Genomic DNA, 24754 nt, shown 5'->3' with positions numbered 1-24754 from the left:
TAAACTTCGAAGGGGGCTCATTGGGTTGAAAATCAGGAGTTCTAGTGCCATTTTTAAGAGTCAAAACTGATCGAAGGGCAAGAAGCCCCCTCTAAACGTCCTCTTTTCCCAAAATGCTTCCGATAGAAGTTCCGAGACAGCCTTTTTGTTCAAAATAGTTTAACGATCATATAACAAGGCCTTCCAGTAATTATGCCTTCGAGGATGCCCCCCCCCCCCACAGTCCTCAGGGCAAGGGCAGTAAGTTATACAATTCGTTCATTGTTTACATATAGCAAATGTTATTTAGAAAGATATGTATGTTTGACCTTTAATTTCCAAAAAGACGAAGGGCATTCAGATGAGCCTTTCAGAAAATGCTCAGGGTAGTTTTTACCTAAATAAAAATACGTTATGTGCATACGAGTTGTCAAAAGGACATAACTCAAGAATGACTTAGTATATTATTTTGGATCCTTCAGGAAATGATAAGGGAGATGACCAATTGACCAAAAAGGCAATATTTGCACGCTACTACTGCTAATACTGCTACTACAAACTACTACTACTACACTACTACATTTACAACATTCAGGAGAAAATTGAATTAAATCAAAAGAAACTATGTGCATGCACATTGTCAAAAGAGCGTATTTGAAGAATGGATTTGGGTATTAAGTTGGAACTTTCAAAGAATACCTAAAGGGGAAGATGAATTGACCAAAAGGCAATAGGTGCACGCTACTACTAATATTACTACCACTATTACTGCTACATTTACAACTATTACTGCTACTGCTAATTATTCTTCAACTACTACTTCTATAACAATATTTGTAAGGCTAAGAGCATTAAGATGAAAATTCCAAGAATTATATGAATATACAGGTTATCAAAAGGACATATGAGCAATGTCGTAGCAACGCTAATTGTATTAGGTTGGAACTTTTAGAACTTGATGAGAGGGATGTTCAACTGACCAAAAGGCAGTGCGTTAATACTACTGCTGCTGCTAGTACTAGTGCTATTACTATTAACACTACTACTAGTAGTACTAATACTACAACTCTGAATACTATTATAACTATGCCTAAGGGTATGAAGGTGGAATTTTCAGGGGATTTTGAGTGGGGAAGATGAATGGAACCACAATACGCCATTTGTCTACAGGTTGTCCAAAGAGCCTTACAGGAAAATCTTAGGAACAGTTTGATATGAATTTGAAACTTACAGGGCTTGTTATGGAGGATGTTGAACTAACCAAAAGACAATACTTGCATCCTATTGCTACCGCTTCTGCTCATATTACTGCTACTGCTACTATTTCTACTACTAACACTGTCACAAAAACTAAGGCTACTACTGGTCATTCTACTGATACTGCTGCTACTATTATTATTGCTCGAACTACTACTGCTGCTACTGAAGCTAAGGGTGTCAAGACGAAAAAATTTGGGAATATTGAAGTTATATTAATTAAATCGAAACACAATATGCCTAAAGAGGTTGTCAAGAGGACGTATCAGCAATGTTTCAGGAACGGCTGATGGCATCAAGTTGAAATTTTCAGCTTGTGTTGAAGGGGATGTTCTGCACGTACTGCTACTAATGATACTACTGCTACAACAACCATTGCTACTACGGCAGCTAAAGGTATTAAGATGAAGCTTTCAAGGAATATTTAGGCGGATGCTGAACTAAATTCAAACGAATTATGAGTATGTAGATCTTCAAAAAGGTGACAAAGCAATATCTCAAGAATGGCTAACATTATTAAGTTAGACCTTTAAGGGTAAGTTTTTGCGGATTTTGAACTAGCCAGAAGGCTCTATAAGAAATCTATGAATACTACCACTACAGTCACTGTAGCTACTAACGTTAAGGGTATTAAGGTGAAACAGTTGGGGAACGCTTAGGGTGAGTTTCAGTTAATCGAAAACAATATGTATGCAGATTTTAAAGAGGGAATATAAGCAGTATCATAGGCAGCGCCGCTCTAAAATAGCTAGCAGTATCATTGAAACTTTTAAAGGAGCTAATTCGATTGGAAACTAAAAGTTCTCGTACCCTTTTTAAGAGTCAAAAGCGAATGGAAAGCAAGTAGCCCTTCTCCCAATCCCATTGATTTTCCAAACACATCCAGTCAAAATCTTGATACAGCCATTTTGTTGAGCAGAGTAGAATGGTCCAGCAACTATGTCTCTAGGGATATTGGGTATATAAACCCTCCACAATTATGCAATTTGCCCATTATACTTTAAAACTAAACCAAAGGCACTGTGCGTACGGTCGCCAATAAGACACCTCACCAATATCTCAAGAATGACTGGAGTATTAAAGTGAAACTTACAGGACTACTACTATTACTACTTCTGCTCTTACAATTTGAGTAAATTAAAAGACTGTAAAAGAATTAGATTCGAGAGGTATTAAGTATTATTTTTAAAATCAACTTGAGGAGGTATAAAACTAAATTAAACAAAACTACTTGTGTCAGTATTAAAAATAGTTGAAAAGTTTCTCCAATATACAAATAGTAAGCCAAACTAAGTATTCTTATAGAAAAAACAAACCGAAAAGATATAGAATATCATCTTTCCCCTGCAAAAGACTATGTTAATAAAAAACGAACAGAATTTTATTTAAAAACTTTTTCCACAAATAAGTTTTTCAAAAAAAGTAAAGAACTCCATTAAACCAAAAATGAGCAGAAATAAAATTGAATAATATACCAAGTGTAAAACTACCACAAATCACCATCAATGAATAAATGAAACCCAAAGCAAACAGAAATTACAATAAATAACCGAATCAAAATCAAACTGAGCAGAAATTAACATAAGTAGGGTTGACAGCCCCCAGGTCTTCTGAAGACCACAGCATGATTTGCACTCTACTGGAAATAAACAAATGAATGTGGATTGACAGATTAATATATATATGCTGATATTTATTTTTCTTAAGAGTCTGAATAATTTTTATTTATTAAAGTTAAAAAGTGAAGACATTTAAAATGAATTTTGCTTTCAATAAAGTGCATATTTTGTTGTGGTCTTCAGAAGGCATGGGGGGGGGGGCAACCCTACATATGTTACTTTCTGCTCGGTTCATGCTTTTCTGGTTCTTTCTGCTTCAAGAAAGAATTTTTTTCCTTGAAGGGACAAGTTGAGATCGTTTAATTTCGCAAAGACATCCGAAAAATAACACAGCTTGGATAGCCATAAGTCGTTTTGAAGAAAAGCAGCAAGCTCACATCTTCGTTCGATTAAGAATATTTCCGTCTTTTAATAATGATAATAACAATAATAATCTTCTTAAACCTTGACCTCTTGACAACCCTCTTACTTCTGTATGTAATAATAAAGTTGTATAGACGGTATCCGTATCCTTACAACGATTTTAAAATAAGTGACTATTAAGGGCATGGCTCTTAATACAATTTATAATCTTAACAGCATTCTGAACCACATCGTTCAAATATGGGGCTAATTTTTTTTGCTGTAAGGGCCTCTCGGTGAATAAGGCAGTGAGAAAAAGATATATGGTCATAATGAGTAGCTTGAAAAAATTATTTAAGACCAATGTTTTTGTCCGTCATCGCTCTTGCATGATCTGTGCATATTCCACAGCACTTTTTCCATTCTAGACCTTCAGTCTTTACAAATTCATCAACTTTACAATATAGGTCTTTTCCTATGGTATGTTATAAATATTTGACCTTAAAATCTATTGCGATCCCATAATTTTGCTACGCGAACCCATTTGGGGTCGCAACCCATAGTTTAGGATGGCCTGCTCTATAAGCATTTTGCTAACCTAAAAACGTCATATCGCCGTCTAAAAACATCCTATCACCCTTTAAAATGATCTTTTTACCTTACTTTTAGATGGCAACAAGACGTTCTTAGAGGATAGTAGGCTGTTTTCAGAGGGTAGTGGGATGTTTTACCATTCTCTAAAAACATCATACTACCATCTAAAAGCAGCCTACTACCCTCTATAAGTACCTCTCTAACCTAAAAAAGCATCATAACTCCATTTAAAAACATCTTACTACCCTCTAAAACATTCTACAACCCAATTTTTAGAGGGTAATAAGATTTTCTATAGGGTAGAAGGATGTTTTACAATACTTTAAAATATCCTTCTATCCTCTAAGGACACCTTACTGCCCTCTTAAAACGTCCTACTACCTCTTTGCTATTCATTTCTAAGTGAATAGATACAATTATGCTAAATATAGTCCCTAAGGGTTTTCAAAAACCTGAAGGAAATTTATAGTGAGCAAAAATACGGGCCGTTTCAAAACTTTAGCGCATCCTCTTTTTTGAAGACTGGGGGGAAAGATTTAACCTTTTATTCCAAGCACAAATTTTTAAGTCCCATCCCCCAAAAAAGAACTCTCCAGAAAGTTTCAGCTGGATCCCCAAGCCACGAGGGAAAACAAGGGACACTTTCCAAATTATTTATAAAATTCGTCACCTTTAATGAAACCTACTGAATGCATACCATACAGTCAACTGGGAAATATGTTCTTGCCTTCAGAGACGAGGAATCCATACTCTCTTGTTAGCATTCAAGAACCTACTGACTCTGATTGTACAAGTCCTACAGAAAAATCCGTGCTTCAGCTATCCGTTGTTAATTAGAACGAAATGAAAACAATAAACCGGGTAAAACAGTGATCCTTAAGACAGTAAACCATTAAAAAAAAAACACAATGTAGGCTACTAATAATAATAAAAGTCCGAATATTTTGGCTTCACATCCAGGAGTCTTTATCAACAAAAACAAAAAAGATAGAAGAAAATGAAAACTAACTGAAATATAATAACGTTTACATAATACATTTTTAATGCATACATATGTATGTATGTACATAAGTGTACATATTTACACATTTTTTTATGTACATACATAAAAATATGTGTTTTTTGTATAGGATTTGTGTTTTTTTTTTCATCTGCTTATGTGTGTTTTGGTTTGTTTCGGCTGGTTTTCTTTTTTCTTATCTTGTTTTTTATTGATAAAGGCTGCTGGATTTGAAGACGAAATATTCGGCTTTTTTTTTTGTTATCTGTATAAAAGTTTAGCTGTCTTATTAAGAAATTGCCCGTTTTTCAATATTCTCATTCCAGTTTCATCATAAATGTAAAGACAGGATGGTCTAAGAAATAATTTATGGACCCCCTGTGTAACGTCACACGATCGCTTTCAAATTAGTGTTTTATTGGTTGTTAGGGACACTCATAGAGAGTAATATATATGAGTTGGTTTGTGGGATGGATCCTCTAAAATGTCGCTTTTCACGTGTGGCAATAGCAGGAATAAAGCGATAAAAAAGAAGAGCTCTTACTTGTACATTGACGGCTTCCCTGATGAAGGGGGAATTTTCTCTAGAACGAGGACATCTTTCCCATGCTCCTGGAGTCGGACCGTATTAGCTTCAACGTCTCGTAAGATTCTATTAAAATCATCTTTGTCCACACGAAGAAAGTGACAACCCTGCTCACGGGTCACTATGGTTGCAGCCCTAGAAAAATTGATGCTTACGATTAAACAGTTTTTAAGCCCAATATAGAAAATACTAGGATACGTATTTCGAAGTGAATCTCAAGTCAATTCTTTAAATGAGGATGCATGAAATTAGTACTTAATTGGTATATATTCACACCCGCATTGGGTACATATTGGCCTGTTAGTACATATTGGGTACATATTGGCCTGTAGTACTCAATTGGTACATATTCACACCCGTATTGGGTACATATTCGCCTGTTAGTCTTGCATTATTTTGATTCTATCCACAAATATTAACATATTCCTGGTCGGGTATAAGGCTTTGTAGCGATATTGATGGCAGGAATAAGCGATAATAGTAATATTTCATTGAGAAATCCCGTGACCCGTAGCAACATACAAAAAAACATACAAATAAGACGGAAAAACAAAACACTTCTTCAAATAATACAAACATAAAAAAACACACAAAAATGTGAAGATTGTTAACGGACAAAAGCAACCATAATGAATTTCAACACCTCCTTAACAGACTATCCCCCCAAACATAAATCTCTATATTTAGTCCATATACGAACGAACTTCTAAACACACTACTAAACACAAGTGTTACTAAGTACAAGTATTTAGTAGCGCACACATTACTCTTAGATATCCGCTCAATTAACTAAAACTCACTCCCAGACTCTCTCCAAAACACTCATTCCTTAACTCAGACGACTCTTTAAAGCCAGTCTCCATTTGGCAGATTCTGCATATCTGCACCACCAATCTGCAAATTTTATTTCAATGGAGACTACTTTTCCGGCTCCGTATTGGCAGTTTGCAGATACTGCAACCTTCGACGTTGCTTTTTCTGCAAGATGGCAGAATGGCAGAATTTGCCAAATGGAGACTGGCTTTTACACTTTCATGCAAAACAAAATATATTCTCATTCACGAATCTACAAATTGGGCAAATGTAAGGGCCGGTCGTCAAGCTAAATTCAAAAAATTTTCTTCTCTCTACTAAATCTAAACTATCCCCCCTCACAAACAACAAATTCTACAAAAGTTATTTTTTCAACCCAAGTCTAAAATAAACCACCTATTCTGCCAAACACTCTTTAGATCAAGAATAAAATAGCGACAGAAACTGTAAAAGACAAAAGATGAATAATAACCATCATCGCATAGTTGTTTTCTTTAAACATTATAGTCATATTCTTTCAATGTAATTAATACAATTGTAATCTAATCCTCTTAACAATGGCAATACAAAGTATAACCAGCCTATATTCCCAGTTATGCCTCTGGCAAACCCCTCATCACTTGATCCTGATGGGCTCTCTCCATGACGAACTGATTAAAAAATCGATTAGTACAATTTGTGATTTCTTAATTACACGTCTTTGAGTTAATTTTACCGTTCATTTTCAAAATTATCGTTTTTTATTTAAGAGTATTTTTGGAAGAAATTAATCAAGAACAGGGTAAAATAATCAAAATGGTACTGAACTAATTAAATTAAACAAAAAATACAAGGTGGTCATTCAAAACACAATGATTAAGATCGAAACTGAATTTTAATTTAACTTAAAGCATTATTTGGCAGTGCAAACCCTTCAAATCGTGTCCAAAATATGATGCAAATTACTTTTAATAATAGCTTAGCGATGCATGATCTTTTCCTCAAACTACGAAAAAATTTAGATCAGAATGGCTGTAATGAATACATTCGAAATCTGAATAGAAATCAGAATTCATTTTAAAAAATTTTGGAGTTTTTAAGAGCATGTGAAAAGATACACGGCCATTCAAAAATTTCGGAATTTTTCAAGAGCATGTGAAAAGAAAAACGACAGAAGTCAAGTTTGGAAACCTGACAGCGGTAATTCAATGGCAAAATGTTACAAAAATAACTTAGAAAAATTAAAAATTCTTTTCAATTTTTAAAAATCCATTTGAGAAAGGAAAAGCGGAGTACTGGAATAAAATACAAACGTAGAATAGCTACTGAAAATCCAACAAATAGGATATGTGGGTAAATCTATATAAATAAATCAAAACAGAACGAATAAAAATTAAAACTGAGTATTAATAAGGATAAAAAGAGACACTACTTTCCTATAACTCCATAATAAAAAGAGTACTTTGGTTTCATTGGTTTGTATCTGTGACGTATTTTTGTAAGCCCATTCCATTATTCATAATTTCTGGAGGGACAAATCACAACACCTTTTTAAAGCATAATGGGGAAAGTTCCCAAACTTTCATCCAGTAAGAAAAAAAAAAGGTAATTTCTACTTTATTCATATTCGCGTGGGAAATTTTAAGCCGCTAAAGGAAATAAAAGTTTTGAGTCACAAGATTTTTACAAGTAAACTCCCTATTTCTCTACAGCTTATATTTCTCTATTAGCCCTATTTCTATACCTTGGAGCATTGTTCACCAATGCAAGTTGTCCGAAATCGTCGCCTTCTTTCAGCATATTTACAACACCTTTACCATGAATTACCACATTGACAGAGCCTTTTAGGATAACGTACCATGATGTACCCTCGTCGCCTTGTTGAAATACTGCAAAGAAATTTGAGTGAAGATTGTGTATTTGAATTTGTATTTTCATAGTGTGAAAACAAAATGTTTTGACAATAATCTTCACCATGCCGTTCTTAGCAAAACATATATTGAACAGAAAAACTAAAATAGAATGAGTGGGAAAGAGATCAGATAGACAAACCAATCAGAAAAAAAAGATAACGTAAAAATAAAATAACCAAATCTCAATTAAAAGAACATTGGAAACCTAAAGTCACTGTAGAAAGTCACTAAAGTCTCTCTACTATGCTTAAAGTTTATCAAAATACTCAGAAACAAAAGACCAAATTTGGTCAGTGCTGCCAGATTGGTCACATCTTCATCATTTAAGCCCTTTTTTGCGGTATCAGGTATCTGGTATCTGGACTAAAGCCTATCTTCCACAAACAAACAAAAAAATAATAGTAGGTAGGCCCTAATAATACTTGTTTAAGTCCCATTAACAATTTTCCTTTTGTGACCAAAACTATTAAATTGTACCGGAACGAAAATAAGAAAAAATACTACTACTTCTTATTATCAACAAATATCGTTTTGACTGTGCAAACTGGTGAATCAAACAAACACTTTGACCCTAAAAACCTCAGGAAGCCGGAAAAGTATGCAAGAAAAACCAAAAAATCAGAGAAATTCAAGTGGAAAAACTTGAAAAAGTAACTTGAATGCAATATACATGTTAAAAAAAGTACAAACTAAGAAACGTGTTGGAAAACTAGAAAACAAGGAATCTGCCAGAAAACAAAATGCCAGAAATCAAGCTAGATTATCTAGCAACCCGCAAAAAACAAGAACTGGATAATATAATGTCCAATTTCCGATAATTTCCGAAATTTTTGTGCTCTGTGAAGGGTTGGCACGCTAAAATTGGAATCATGTGTCCTTATGGCCAGGAGTCTTGGTGCCACTGGTTATTTGGTGTGGGACGGAAGTCAGCGACCCCCTTTCATGTTTATTGCTCCCGGCCGAACGCTGAGAATCAGAAGGTCGGTACCTGTGTTACGCGGACCATTCGTCTGGATACAAAAAAGTTTAAAAGTTTCAAGTGTTACTTAGCAAAGGTTACAAGAGCAAAATTTTTAGGGGCACCCGAGGTGACAAGGGTGTCAGTAATTGAAAAAATTGACAAGTTTATTTAAAAAAAGGTAAAAACGAAAAAAAGACAAATGAGGAGGTTAGAGAAATACTTAGGGGGCCGTGGACCCCTCCCGGCCCCCAACCAGCCCCCCCCCGATCCCATTGGATCTGCCTCTGTGACTTAGTCTTTCAGGAATGAATCTACAGTACAAATTAGGGGCCGAGAAGATTTTTCAATAAAAATTTAATAAGCACTAAACTATTTAATTTAGATAGAAATATTAGTTGTTGTCTAAATCAGAACCTTTCTCAAGGAAGGAGAGCGGGTCAATACAGCAAAAAGGGGCATATTTCGGCCTTGAATATATATATATATATATATATATATATATATATATATATATATATATATATATATATATATATATATATATATATATATATATATATATATATATATATATATATATATATATATATATATATATATATATATATATATATATATATATATATATATATATATATATTTTTTTTTTTTTTTTTTATTATTTATATATATATATATATATATATATATATATATATATATATATATATATATATATATATATATATATATATATATATATATATATATATATATATATATATATATATATATATATATATATATATATATATATATATATATATATATATATATATATATATATATATATATATATATTCTCTTTTGGCAGAGTGAGGTCCCAATTTCAGATTACCTTCCATAACGCTCTCTTACACTTTTTTTCACAACAAATACCACGGCCACCAATTTTCAAAATATACGATGTTGGAGTAATGGCGTTGAATTTTAAAAAGATTCGCTTTAGATTTTTCGTAACATTAGTTCCCGGGCTACAACATAAATAGCCTTAATTGAGTGAATATATGTATAATAGATTCTGGTCTTAGTGAGCTACACAAAGTATTAGGAACCATGGCAACCTATTGTGTATATTTCCATGTTAATTTGGGAGTAAAATGTTACAGAGTAATGAACGTTATTTTCAGTAATTTATTAGAAGGTTATTGCTTTGGCAAGATAATATTACTGTACCGAGCAAAAAAGCATGGGCAAAATCTTCAAACCAATTAACAAAAAGATTAGCAATAAGAATCAGCCTTTTTCAGGACCCCTCCCCATTACCGAGAGATCCACTGACGTCCCAATAATTAGCGTGAAATTATGCAGCAGTTTATTGCAATAGTAATAACGCATAGATGCTATATACCATAATCATTCATTTTGTCTCATTGTGTATATGTTTAAGCAGCATACACATCACCATGTGGCAGTACAGCCATGAAACTGGTAAGATCAATAGGTAAATGCAATCAGCCCTGACATAGAACCCCCCCCCCCCAAAAAAAAAAACAACAAAACAATTAAACACGCATCCAAGACCAAGCTTCTCGGAAAAAAGCAAATTCTTGTGTTTTTTTTATGTGGAACAATAAGGTGTTTTGCAGAGAGAAGTAACAATTCCATCAAACAGTTAAGCAAGGAATACTAATTCAATCTTGCTTTTCTTCCTTAATGTAAGTTTTGCAAAGCTTGGTGAAGACAGTTGGGTAATAAAAACGACTTGGAATAACAAAAGGTAATATCTTTCTCACATCTCTCCCACCCTCTCTCTCTCTCTCTTCTCTCTCTCTCTCTCTCTCTCTCTCTCTCTCTCTCTCTTTCTCTCTCGGTCTCTCTCTTTCTCTCTCTCTCTCTCTATCTATATCTCTCTCTCTTACCTGCTAACTCTCTGAAACAGTTATGAGTTTTCGTCCTGATGTGTTTCCAACATTATTTCAGCTATTAAGCTGATTTTTATTCAGTTCGTGTTCTTCCCCTTAATTTAAGCTTGTTCAAGAAATAAATCCCCTGATTAGCAGCCTAATTGCTAAGGCTAACAAAGAAAAATTGGATGTGGAAACAGGACTTGAAAAGGCTTCTCTAAGTTTACATTACTAAAGCATTGTATAAATGCGAGGGGCCACTGTAATTACAAATCTGGTATGTGTAGCTTAACATGCTTGTACACAGGGGTTTATTCAAGGAGAGGGGCCAATTTTTCGTTTATTTAGCTAAATAGAAATACATTAAAAATCGTCATTTTGTAAATTGAACTGAATAAATTAAAACATTAAATAAATTAAAATAAATTAGCCAATTTGTTAAATAAATTAACATTAAATAAACATTAAATAAATTAAAAAATTGAAATAGTACAAATAATAAAAGATAAAGCGACGAGGGGCCATTTTAAGATAGTGAAAATTTTTCTAAATGAATATTTCGGCTCAACAGCAAAGGACAGATAAATATAAAATAAGATTTACAATAAAACATGTAACCATAAAAACTAAGAAACAAAACAAAACTAAAACACTCCCGCATCATCACTTAAATTTAAACAAATGAAAAATTATTTACAATTATTATAATTATTAACTTTATTTAAAGGAAGTTCAATTGTTTTATTGCGCCCATTTTATTGTAAGTCTTAAATTAATATTTAGCTGTGCTTTACTGATGACGGCTCTTAGAAATATTCATTTAGAAAACATTTTCACTGTCTTGAAATAATCCCACGTTTTTTTTATACCTTTTATCATTCGTATTATGAAAAGGCAGTGTGGTCGTCGTCGCTATTTACGAAATAAATAGACAAATTATTCAAAACATTAAACAAAAGTAAAATTGTGTTATGATAAAAGGGATGCTATGATCGAATTATAAAATGTACGAAAAATGAAAATAGAATATCAAGTTGAAAATGAAAAAAATACTTAGAAAAGAACTTGGCACTAGTTACCACAACCTCATTGCGGCTGAAAAGTTCAGAAGTATCTCATTGTTTTGTATATTCTACTTTTGTGAGTTTTTTCCGTGGAATAGCTATCCTATATACTGATTCATTTCTCCCCTTCAGTTTTAATTATTTTAGATTCCTCACTTTTTTATGCTGTTATGGTTTAGATTTTCATCTCTATTTGAACCCTGAGAAGGCCTTGTTATACAGAGGTGAGATATTCATCTAAACTTTCGTCTTTTTATTCCTAATGGCCATAGACCCGATGCTGTTCAAGTTCTGCTTCTTCAGTTTCTTCTTCTTTCTTTCCTATGGTTTTCAGGACCTTTATAATTTTTGTTTTTTTTCTTTTTCGATTGTGCCACAAGCTGATTAACTAAAGTAAATTCCTTTACCCAATCTTCTTATTATTATAATTTTTTTCTTTTTCTTTTTTGATCTCTATTATTTTCTTTTTTTTTTGTTCTTCATTTTCTTCTATGATTTTACCACAAGCTGATTAAAACTAAAGCAAATTCCTTTATCCAATCATCATATTATTTTCATTCTTTTTTTTTCTTCTTTGATCTCTATTATTCTCTTTTTTGTTCTTTCTTTTTTCTTTGGTCTTACAAAATGCTGAATGAATAAAGTAAAAAACTTATTCTAATCATCTTATTATGATCATCATCTCTATTTCTCTTCTTTGGTTTTCTTCTCAAATTTCTTCTTTGGTTTTATCATAAGCTGATTGACAAAAGCGAATTTTTTATCTATTCATTTTATTATTTTTCTAATCTTTCTTTCTTCCCCTTTTCTTAAGAAAAGAAAACAAAACAGAAACCTCTCTTTTTGTGCCCTTTTATTCCCCATTTCATTTTCTTTTTTTTCGTTTTTTTTACTTATGTATTATACGAGAAACGCTCGAGAAGTGAAGTTTGGTTAATGCTAATGAAATAAAACAAAATGTGAAGAAAATATAATACTTTATTAGCAAAATTGTGAAAACTACAACTTAGAATTATGTGCTCAGAACGCAGAAATGTCCATAAGAATTGCGTAGAAATAATTTCTGCCTTCTGCCTTTACTGCCGCCTGCCACATGTTAATGGTCCTTATCCTGGAAAAATATAATTATCTGTTCTTAGGGCCTTGGCAAATCCAAAATCTTAATTTGAACATTCATGGTGAGACACTATATTCTACCACTATGCAGTGCAAACTAACCGGTTATTGCCCTATCTGACCATCACGATACAAATTCTCGAGTGTTTATCTGATCTTCGCAATTCAAATTCTGGAGTGTTTCTCGTATAATACATAAGTACCAAAACTTGCTTCGCATGATTACATAACCTACCGTAAAGTCTTAATTTATCCTTGTGTGAGACGTTCTACGGCATAGTGTGAAAGCACCTTCATTTTCGGTCTTTTATCACGTAAAATGGGAGCTCAAGTCGCCTTTCGTTTCAATTTCTCGTCTTTTTATCCTAGATCTAATCTCCAGAAGTTGATACTTCGATTTATTTTGTTTGACTTTTATAAGTAGCTAGATGCTTGGGGAATTGACTCTCCTAAAACTATCCCACACAAACATCGCTCTCTATGCTTTCATTTCTCCCCAAAGAAAAGTTTATTATTTCTGGCAATATAAAATGAAAAAGCTTACATATAGTTCCTGGCTTAGGGTGAGATTCAAAAGCAATCACTGAAGCCAATTCCCGTTTAATAGAAGTAGACAGGTGAGATAGTGAACTGATATGTACTAGCTCTTCGTAAATTGCTTCTACATCCTCTTGAGTACGCTCTTCAGGACTACAAAATAAACACTGAGCATAAAAAAAAGCAGCCTAAAAATTAATCTAACCATAAGAAATAAACCAAATCAATTAAGTAAACTGTTAAAAAAAAAAAAAAAAAAAAAAAAAAAAAAAAAAAAAAAGCGAATCCAGTCTAAACTTCAAAGCTGCGTCAACTAAATCAAAACAAAAGCTAAGTGCAAAAAAAAAAAAAAAAAAAAAAACAAGAAACAAAAGTAACCACAGAGTATTTCATTTTTTGTTAATGATTTGTTCAACGAGACAACCCCCCACCCATATATATATATATATATATATATATATATATATATATATATATATATATATATATATATATATATATATATATATATATATATATATATATATATATATATATATATATATATATATATATATATATATATATATATATATATATATATATATATATATATATATATATATATATATATATATATATATATATATATATATATATATATATATATATATATATAAACTTATTATTAAACTAATTAGACAAGAACAATTTTTTAGTATGTTTTCCTTTTGTTTCCTCTTTTCGCATTTTTGTATAGTCTGTCATTGTACATTTATTGTATACGACGGGTTTTCATATATTATTATTATTATTATTATTATAAGACTGCAAATTAGGTAGAATCAATAGGATATAAAATCAGGAGACGGTGGGCAAAAAAATATAGTAATTAAGTCAACCTACTCCTTTGTGTAAAGTCAAATTTGCTCGTAATATTCAAAAATAATCATCATGCCTGTACAGTGATTTATTTATGCATTATAGAAATTTTTTATAAGGCTCTGGACCCTCTGCCACTAAAAGAAATCACGATCTTGAAAATTATTTATTAATATAATTTATGTAATAAACATATATAAGTTTTATGAAAATAATGTTATTGACCCTGAGCTGTTAAACCTCCCCCTTTTAAATTATCCACCTTTTTAAATGTTGTTTATATCTTCTCCAAAATAAAGTTTTAGTTGCGCTCCCGGGCGAATATACTATCATACTGGTAATTCTAATTCCTTTTAGTTAGAGCAAAAATGAATTCTTTTTATTTTGTCTTTCTTATTCGAAGAGCACAAAGAAAAGTAGAGTAGGTCCCTTCCCAACTCACATAGATTGACGTTTAAAAAAAAAAAGAAAAAAAGAAGAAATTTCCTTATAAACGTAATGAAACAGAAAAATTTTCATTTGACACTACGTTGTTCTCCTGACAGCGACATCGTAAAAAGATTGTTTCTATCAGTGAATCTTTCCCCGTGGAGAAAACTGGCCATTATCTTAACGAACTGTGAAACATCTATTCTACGATTCAGTTAAAATGGATATAATGAAGGTAATGCATTATTAAGAAGAAGTGAGGAAGATCTATTAATTAAAATATAGTTCATTAATGAGAATATCTAAACCATATTCGTCTTCATCTTCAAAATAAAGCTCATTGGAAACCAAATTATTCTAGCGTTTTATCTTCCACTGCTTCTGGAAGCTTAGAGTTTACTGAGGCTTGACGTCTCTGTCTGCTTCTTTTATAACCTGGAGATTAGGTTCGATGCAAAAGGGATGGTAAATTTTTAAAATAAGCAAGGAAAGTCAATTTTATAAAATACAGGTCAATTATAAAACTATCTCAACAATCTTCATCTTCATCTTTAAAATAAAAAATTTAAGAAACCTGCTTATTCCAGAGTTTCCATTTTCCACTAATCTGGGCACCTTATTACTGAAACTGTATGAAGTATTATTATTATCGCCGCAAAATCGCATTATTGTCGCCATATTAAATGACCGTGTTACTGCTAAAGTAGCGTTGACCTGCATATCGGCTGTATTAACTGAAAGCGCGTTATGTAAGTTTTTTCGCAGTGTTTGCGGCTCATTTTGTATGGTGTAGAAGCTTGTGTTTTACTCGGAAGGTTTGTATCTTAGACCCTGATTTCAATGTCATTAAAACTGAAATATATTCCTTACCGCATAAAACTGAAACATTTCCCTTTGACTATCTAAAAGCTTGGTGCATTTATCAAAGCCCTCCCACTAGGGAGTGTGAGACACACTCCATAGTGGGAGTGGGAGCGTAGGGCACACAACGAGGGGGCATTGAAGCCGCCTGATTGGCTATTTTTGCAATAATGTACAAAGAGTTCTTGACTGTAGAACTTGATACCTATCAATGTCCACTTTAAGATAAGAACTGACGGGTCAATTTCGTCCAGTTTTACTAGATCTCAGTCATTAGACAGTGTGACCATAAAAGTGAAAATACACCTTAGATACCATGTTCCCACCGAGAATACGCCGAAGGGGCAACTTAAAAGGAACTGCTTTGAAAATGCGCTGATTTGAAGAATTCAGAGTGAAATAACCCAAAAATGGCTGAAATGTATCAAATACGGCAACACTGGTGCTGCCCTTTTGTAAGCAAAACTGCTTTAACTTAGGAAATTACTTTTAACCTTGAAACCTATTAGGAGGGATGCATTGCTGAGCAATCTTGTGAGGGAAGAATACCTATTATCTTTAATAGCTCCGTATTGCAAGCATCTTCCGAGAGTGTTCCAAAGGCGCGATTTCTATAAAATTTGTTTTGAAAATGTGTTGATTTTAAGAATAGAAGACGATATCACCTGAAACAACACCGTGATGACCCGATATGGCAACACTGGTTCCATCCTTCTAAAAATAACACAGCGTTGAATAAGGAAATTGCTTTCACTCCTAAATCCTATTAGGATGGATGTACTGATGATCTATCTTGTGAGAGAAGAATACCTATTATATTTAATAGCTCCGTGTCCCAAATCATATCAGGAGTAAGGAGTATCAAGGGATCTAAGAGTAATACCGGCTGATTAGAAAGAACACTCTTTGACACCAATGCGTCTTTAACAAATAAGTTTTGACTATATATTAATTTTGTAATAAAAAAATTAACTTTAACTAATGGGAACACGAAGGAAATGGGAAACTGAATAGAAGTTTTATAATATTATATCTCAAAAACTTTCTTCATACTGGCTTAATATCTCTCATATTAGGATCAATCAGGTTTTTAAAAGGCAGAGTTATTTGTCTAGTATACATCCTAAAAAATTAGAAAAACCTGGGAATTTAATGTTTTAAAAACAGTATTCCATATGCAGTTACGTAGTTGTACGGTTAGCGGGCACTAAGTTTGAACAGAAGGAACGTATCTAAAAGATTGGCAGAAGATTGAGCGAAAACAATACATCATCATGCGACTCTGAAAACTGTAACTTTCCTGATTGCCACAGCTAAATATACACACTGCCATAAATTTGAGATGTGCATCAGCATGGATATTATTAAAATTCCCCAAGATAATACACTTCAAATTAGTAGTTGAGTGACTTACCTAAAAAAGCATCAATCTAGAAAGGCCAATTAGGCTACCCTATTCTGTAGTATTTACCCCTTTTTGACAATTGGCATATAAAAAAAACCTTAATTTTCATCCGATTCAAACAATTTCACATTTATTACTTAGTTTACATATCCCCACTAACCTATTTTTCGTTAATAGCCTTATTGAATAAAATGGTTGTACCACCCTATTGATTGTTGTATTGCTCGATGATAACATGAACATAGATTGGGTGTTACAACCATTAGGCTGGGCTCGTTTGTCAATAAGAAAAGTTTCTGCTTGCTTGCTTTTTTGACTCAGTGTTGCAACAACAGAGAGAATTTATACAGCGGAAAAACCTTAATAGTTTTACAGCAACCATAAGAAAAATCGGTTTTTAGGTAAAAATAGACTTTGGAATAAGATGGGACCAGGGGCAAAAAATATTTTAATTTTGATTTCCTTGGTATTCTAAAGTTTGTGTCCTTTGGGAAACTTATTGGAATGTTATTTTTTACAGTCTTTAGGCTTTAATTTTAAACTAGCTAAGGATTTTGGTATTATTATAATTATTTTACCTTATAATATATTAAGAATGCTGCATTTCTCTATGGTATATCCATACCTGTTTAATTGTTCTTTATATTCGTCAAAAATTTCTGTAAATGATCTTGCTCATCTAGGGATTATCCAGAAAATGGCTAAAAGAGCTCTGACTGGTGATAGTCTGATGGTTCATTTACGCTTTGGAAAAATCCGTCTGGATTTACCAATCGGTGCGGAGATTCCGTCCAGTTTCGTGCTTGAAAAATTCTCTAGCTTTCCGCAATGATTTGGTCAAATCAGGACTGATTCTTGGCAAGGGTTTTAAATGAATAAAACTATGACAATGGAACATCAAAATATTTGTTGTTTCAGACTGAATTTCTTTCTTTTTTTTTGTCTTCTGTGCCTCCTTCACAGCATAAGAACTAAAGCGACAGTCAAATTAGCCAATATTCTTCTTTTAGAACTTGTCATCTTCCACGCTGATGCATCTATTTGAAAACTTTGCCTTAAAACGTAGCGTTTTCTTGGTCATCGTTCAAAAAGATACGGCCGATTTCTGCATGCATTTCCGCAATGTGTGAAGGAACCACGAGAGCTTTATATTTCTATAATGCTTTATTTATGTATAATCATCATCATCAATGTTTTTGCCACCGTTTTTCTATTTGCATTTTCACTTGTGTATCGTCTCTTCGTGATTGTGGAACTAGAAATCATTTTTGATGCGTAGACCGCTGGTCACAACTACTGGATTAGGATTTAACATTAGATATCTTGAGCCTCCAATTTGGGAAGATCTGCCAAAAGAATTAAAATTGCGTAATATTTTACCAGAATTATGAAAATTATTGAGCTTGCATTGTTTTGATAATTAACGAATTTCATGTGTTGTTCTCAGTCGTTTAACTTCTTTCTTTTCTTTTTTTCAGGGGGGGGGGGTATAAATGGCAGTTTGGATCTTGAATTGTTTTTGTTAATGTAGTAAAGTGTCCTTACTAAGGACAGCTATGTTTGTAGTTGCCTGTTCTTCGAAGTGGGCCACCAACAATCTCGTTTAAGTCAAATGTATCGGTGAGGTTTTTCTCACTCGCCAACAACAAAAGAAATCTACTCAAAATCAACGATGGCGCAGCTCTCTGCAAATTCTTAAAAAACTTGAGCTTACTAAATGTTCTTTCGGCAGCGGCAACTGCAACAGATGCTGTTGCAGCCAATTTGCAAAGGCAATGGGCTTGATTAAACTGATGTTGCTGGCAATTTTCTTCATCTAGGACTTCTCTGAAGCAAGTAGCGCCGAGGCAAAATTGAAACAGAACTTCAAGCTCTACTTGAAAAGCAGTAGAATCTGGAGTTCTTTCTTGGTTTGAAAAAACATTGTTGCTAACTCAATATTTGCAACTGAAACCTATTTCTTAAAGGACGTTAAAGTTAGGATCAAAATTGCTGGAAATTGACAAGGCAGGCTTTAAGATTATCTCCTGTCATTGTAGTCAACCTTTCAAGCAGGATTTAAAATGTTGTCTATAAAAATGATAAATTGAGATATCGGCTTGACTCTGAGCTCGGCTGGCAAAATGGAATGGTTTTGAAAGCCGAGTCACCGACGATGATTTCTGACAAAATCTGCCTCTGGATCGACTTCTCTCATTCTGGCAAACACTTTTGCACTGTCAATGAAATCGTTCACTTCATTCTCCGATATCTTTCCAAAAGTTTCTTCATAGCTTCAAGCATCTCGATTGCGTCAACTCTCTTCTTCAGTTGTAAATTTTTATGGTTTAAAAAAAAGAGACGTGAAAAGAGTCAAACTTTAGCGTACAGAGTGGGGCGTTGAGGAGGGGACAGTCCCTTCCTTTCATATACGGAATAATTTCTGTTTGTTTTAAGTTTTAATGTCGCTCCTTACTTTCAGTTAAAAAAAGACTTTTTTTTATTTTATTCCTGAACGTTTCTGAATTAATGCAGGCTTTAAAAATTGCTCACCACCTGTGTCTTTACTAGCCAAAATTTTTAGGGGGGGGCAAGATATTTTACCGACTGGCTGGTCATTTTTAGTAACTGTTTTTGTAAGAAATTAGCATAATGTCTGTTTCGAATACAATACGTAAAATCACTGCACGAGTCGGTAAAACCGATGCATTCACCAACCGAGACTTAGGTTTCAGTACATATCATATCACTATTTTAATGCTGTTTATTTAGCCAAATCGAAAGTTTTAGCACCATCTATAAAATAACGACAGGAATCGGTAAAACTGCTGAGTTTACCGACCAAGTTCGAAATTTCTATAAATGACGTATCAGTATTTTTGTGGTCTTTATTGAATGGAACAAAGAATTTTAACGGCGTCGAAAAAATCGTGGCGCTTTGCGCCACGATTTGACCGAATTTGTTTTTACCGAGTAACCAAAAACATTGGGACCCCCCCCCCCTCCCATAAGTGACGGCCCTGATCACCATACATATAATTAAAACAAATTTGCAAATCAATTTTACATTATTTTAACCAATAATAACCTTATAGTAACCTAAGTTTGATTTGTTCCAGTTATTTAACAATGACTCCTGAATCAAAAAGGCTGTTTAGTTAGAATAATAAACTTTTAAAAGCTAAAAAAAACTTTAGCGTAAGAGCGAGCTATTGAGGAAAGGCAACCCCCCTCATATACGTAATCTTTTCTGTTCATTTTAAGTTTTAATGTTGCTCCTTACTTTCAGTTGGAAAAAGTGTTTTTTCTTAAATTTCTGATCGTCTTTTAAATAATGCTGAGAAATCCGGCACCCTCTTCATGGAAAATTCCTTTCCCCCAAGAAAAACTCCTCCATGGAAAGATCCTCCCACGCAACCTTCCCCTCCGACCCCTTCCCACCAGAAAAAATTCCCCCTGAAAACGTCTGTATATCTAATAACCAATACAATATGTAAACAATGGGCTAAGTTCACAACTTGCAGCCCTTCTCCCGTGAACTGTTGGGGATTACGTCATCTTCAAAGACATAGTTATTAGATATTTTGACTATGCTGAAGAAAACGGCTTTTCAATCAAAATTTCAATCGGGTGACTTTAGGAAAAAATGAGCGTGGGAGGGGGCCTAGTTGCCCTCTAATTTTTTTGATCACTTAAAATGTGCAATAGAACTTTTTATTTCCGTTTGAATGAGCCCTCTCACGATATTCTAGGACCACTGGGCTGATACGATCATTCCTGGGAAGAAACAAAAAGGATAGAGTGATGTTAAAAAGAGGAGGGGCCTGCATAGTTTCGCCTCGGGCAGCTTTGTTCTGTGACTAGTCTTTAGAAGTAACAGTTTCTATTTAGTTCCAAAACATGCTTCTACGCCACCCTTCTGTGCATTATTTTCTGGCAAAAATTCAAAATTCCACATTTTTGCAGATAGGAGCTTGAAACCTCTACAGTAGGGCTCTGATACGCTGAATCTGATGGTGGGGTTTTCATTCAAATTATATGACTTTTAGGGGGTGTTTTCTCTTTTTTCAAAAATAAGACAAATATTCGCACCCTCGTAACTTTTGATGGGCAAGACTCAACTTGATAAAACTTCTATATTTAAAATCAGCATAAACATCCTATTCTTTTGATGTATCTAGGCTATTGATATAAAAATTCCGTTTTTTAGAGTTTTGGTTACTATTGAGCCGGGTCGCTCCTTACTTACAGTTCGTTACCACGAACTTTTTGATCAAAAGGGATTTGCACACAGTGCAAAACTACTCATTGCTTGACAAGAGACAGCAATTGCTTTTGAAAATTTCACGAAGAGCGAAGCTTTATTTAACAAATTCCTTTGATGAACGATTTTTTTTCTAAGCTTTCTGTCGGATAGGGACCAAGTGTCCACACCTGTGAGCTTTACTACAGAGGGGGGAAGTTAGGGGGCATGGTTTTTTAAAAACATTTCTCTCTCTCTTTCTGTCTCTCATCCGAGCACACGAAATGATTGGCGATTTGATAAGGATTTTTTTAACTCATTACAAAGAATCAACAAAATCAGAAAATTGTTTCTATGTTCAGGTCTCTGAAGGATAGTAATCCGTGACAAAAATAGACCATTGTAATGACATTTTTAACAAATGAAGCGTAATTTTTTAACACAGAAGGATAAGACATCAATATTTATTTTAACCTTTGACCTTATTCTAGGGTTTCAATACAGGAGCTTACTGTTTTCGCAAGATGGATCGGAGAACTGCATCAGGGGCTTTCTTCAGGAGTACTGAAATAGCATCGTCTTTCCGCGTTTCAGCCTCGCGTAATTCTTCTCTGGACGGCAGAGGAACTTCATCGGAAAAATCGTCCAAGTAAGAGTCTTGGGTAAATTTGTAGAGCACTCCACGATCTTGAAATTGAGCTGCGTCTGAAGTAACTAAAAACAAATAATTGGGTCTCAAAGAAGTACATAAATTAAAATTTAAAAGTTTGTGCAGGGAAAATGAGATAAATTACAAAACTTTTCCGGATATAGTTTGTCAATAACTTCAAAGAGACATGGGGTAATTGATATAACGCGGCACAATGCTTGTCAAGGCTTGTCTTGTATTGGGTAAAAGTCTGACCACGCACAAGTCTTGTTAAGAGCTTCAAAGCAACATGTGGTAATTGAATAGTTCTTAATTTACAGGTTTCAAAGTAGAACTTCGGTAACGCGACATTGGGGTCACATGGTGCGGATGGGTGAGGGTCGCCTACCCCACGATGTATGGTGTCGGGTTCCTTCTGGCATCAGAAGACGTGGGCGACAGAAGACAACACTGGGAAAAATACCTTGAGATGGATACTGCACTTTTGAGATCGTCGCTCGAAGAACTTTGGTCAAAAGCACTAGAGAGAGATGGACAGGCACCATCATGGAGAGGCACCGTTGTCGATGCGCCAGCCGGCGTGGGAAGACGTATGTCTAATTAAGTAACGAGACATAAGTATCACCCTTCTTAAAAGTGCTATCCTTTTTGAGAATTTGAATGAATAGGTTTGCAATAAGGGCAAATGTATGCATTAAGGGCTCACTCAATATATTTCTGGTGTGCAGGTAGTGGAAAACTATAGCTCAATTGTTTCTTAAAACTTACAACTAGAAATTTTTTTTTTAGGTCACTAGTGGCTTATAAGCGTATGGCATAAATATCTATAGATTTACACACGCCTGGAGTGAATCATTTGGGTGGGGTGGGGGTTTGTAAGTTATATTCAGAATAATTTCAATTTTAACTTAAGTATGCTTGTTCAGTTTTATTACCTGAACCTTTTAATATTATGTACATACCTGATGCTTTAATGCAAAGTTTTGTTTCGGTTTCAGTATACCACAAAAATCCTATTCGTTTTGGTAAGTGCTTTCAAATTAGAGATGGCGCTACTTATGTGGAGAGGATAGTCGCCTATAATCTAGAAGGTTATTTTTGATTTACCGAGAGTTTAGTAAATATATGTAAATTCAGCATCAAATTCTATCTAATTTAGACCTAAAGTACCTCAGGTGCGTCTTTAAATCCTATTTGACCTTTTTTCATTTCTTTCGTCACTACCTGCGCCAGTAATTGGTATGCCATAGCACTAAAATATTTTTTTCAATCGTTATAAATAAATTGTAACACCAGAGCTCAAATAACCCAGATTCATTTTACAGAAGTAAATTCAAAACTTAATACGAACAAAAATTAGTTACTGTAAGATACCGAACATAAATTGATGATCTGAAAGGTTTCCGACCTCAACATGAAGATGACAGAACTCGTCAATAAAAGTCAGGGAATGTAGTTGGGCATCTTTTGACAGCAACACATGAAAGTTTCAGCCATTTTGAACAAGTAGTTTATATTTGACAATCGTTTGAGGGAGCCGATGTGAGTCTTTGTGTGAAAATTGAAAAATTGAGTATCGAGCTGTCATGAAATATTTGTTTTTGAAAGGATATACGCCTATGCAAACCAAAGATGAATTAGACTCTGTGTGCAGGGACTCTTCACTGTCATTTACCACAGTAAAATTTTGGGTAACTGAATCTAAATGTGGCCGTAAGAGCTTAGGAGATGATGAAAGTTCGTGACATCCAACAACTGTAACCACTGACAATAATATCGCTAAAGTTCATGAAATGATGAAAACGGCCGCCGAATTAAAGTGAGAGAGATAGTAGAGGCAATGAAAATGTCTAAAGAACGTCTTTTTCACACATTAAATCAAGATCTAGGCATGAGAAAGCTGTCCGCCCGTTGGGTGTCGCGTTTGCTAACGTTAGACCAAAAACGTGTTTGAATGAACGTTTATAATGCTCTGTTGGCGCAGCTTAGGTGCAATAAATCCAAGTTTTGTAGATGAAACTTGAATACACCATTATATGTCTGAAACAAAAATATAGTCAAAACAGTGGAGTGCAAAGGGCAAACCGGCTCCAAAAAAAGCAAAATCTGTTTTTTTGGCTGGGAAAGTGATGGCGACTGTTTTTTTAGATAGTCACGGAGTTATCCTAATCGAATTTCTTCAAAAAGGTAAAATTATTACAGGAGAGTACTACGGATCTTTACTTGACAAGCTGAAGGGAGAAATTGTGGATAAATGGCCACATTTACAGAAAAAGAAAACCCTATTTCCCCAAGACACCACCCCATTTCATACCTCAACAGTTGCCATGGCGAAAATCCATGGATTACGGTTTGATTTGCTTGGCCATTCACCTTATTCACCAAATCTAGTCCCAAGCGACTTCTTTCTGTTCCCTTAACTAAAAACTGCGCTCGGAGGAAAAAGATTTTTGTCAAATGAAGAGGTAATCACCCTCCTGAACTATAATTTTGCAGAGAAGAATGCAGAGTACTATTTTGAAGGATTAAAGAAATGGGAACATCCTTGGGAGAAGTGTATAGAGTCAGAAGGAGACTATGTAGAAAAATAAAAATAAATTTTAAGTAAAACATTCTTGTATCTATGTCAGGTCGGAAACCTTTTAGACCAATGAAACTGGTTAGGTTGTTCATTTATCTCT

At 33.9% G+C, this 24754-nt stretch overlaps 1 protein-coding gene across 1 annotated transcript in view; it reads right to left on the bottom strand.

Moving 5' to 3' along the window:
* Nucleotides 1-24754, bottom strand: part of Epac (Exchange protein directly activated by cAMP) — a 230554-nt gene that overhangs the window by 48483 nt on the left and 157317 nt on the right. The window contains exons 8-11 of the mRNA XM_089085794.1: nucleotides 21937-22138; nucleotides 13654-13799; nucleotides 7914-8058; nucleotides 5336-5512 (exon numbers count right to left, since the gene is read on the bottom strand). Of these exons, the coding sequence (XP_088941920.1) occupies nucleotides 5336-5512; nucleotides 7914-8058; nucleotides 13654-13799; nucleotides 21937-22138 (670 nt within the window). The remainder of the gene's footprint in view (nucleotides 1-5335; nucleotides 5513-7913; nucleotides 8059-13653; nucleotides 13800-21936; nucleotides 22139-24754) is intronic.

This window comes from Artemia sp. Qi Xiang Cuo, chromosome 3, assembly GCF_049724085.1.
Source record: "Artemia sp. Qi Xiang Cuo chromosome 3, ASM4972408v1, whole genome shotgun sequence".
Lineage (NCBI taxonomy): Eukaryota > Metazoa > Arthropoda > Branchiopoda > Anostraca > Artemiidae > Artemia > Artemia sp. Qi Xiang Cuo.
The sequence above is the reverse complement of the archived record's forward strand: the minus strand, read 5'-3'. Positions and strand labels throughout refer to the sequence as shown.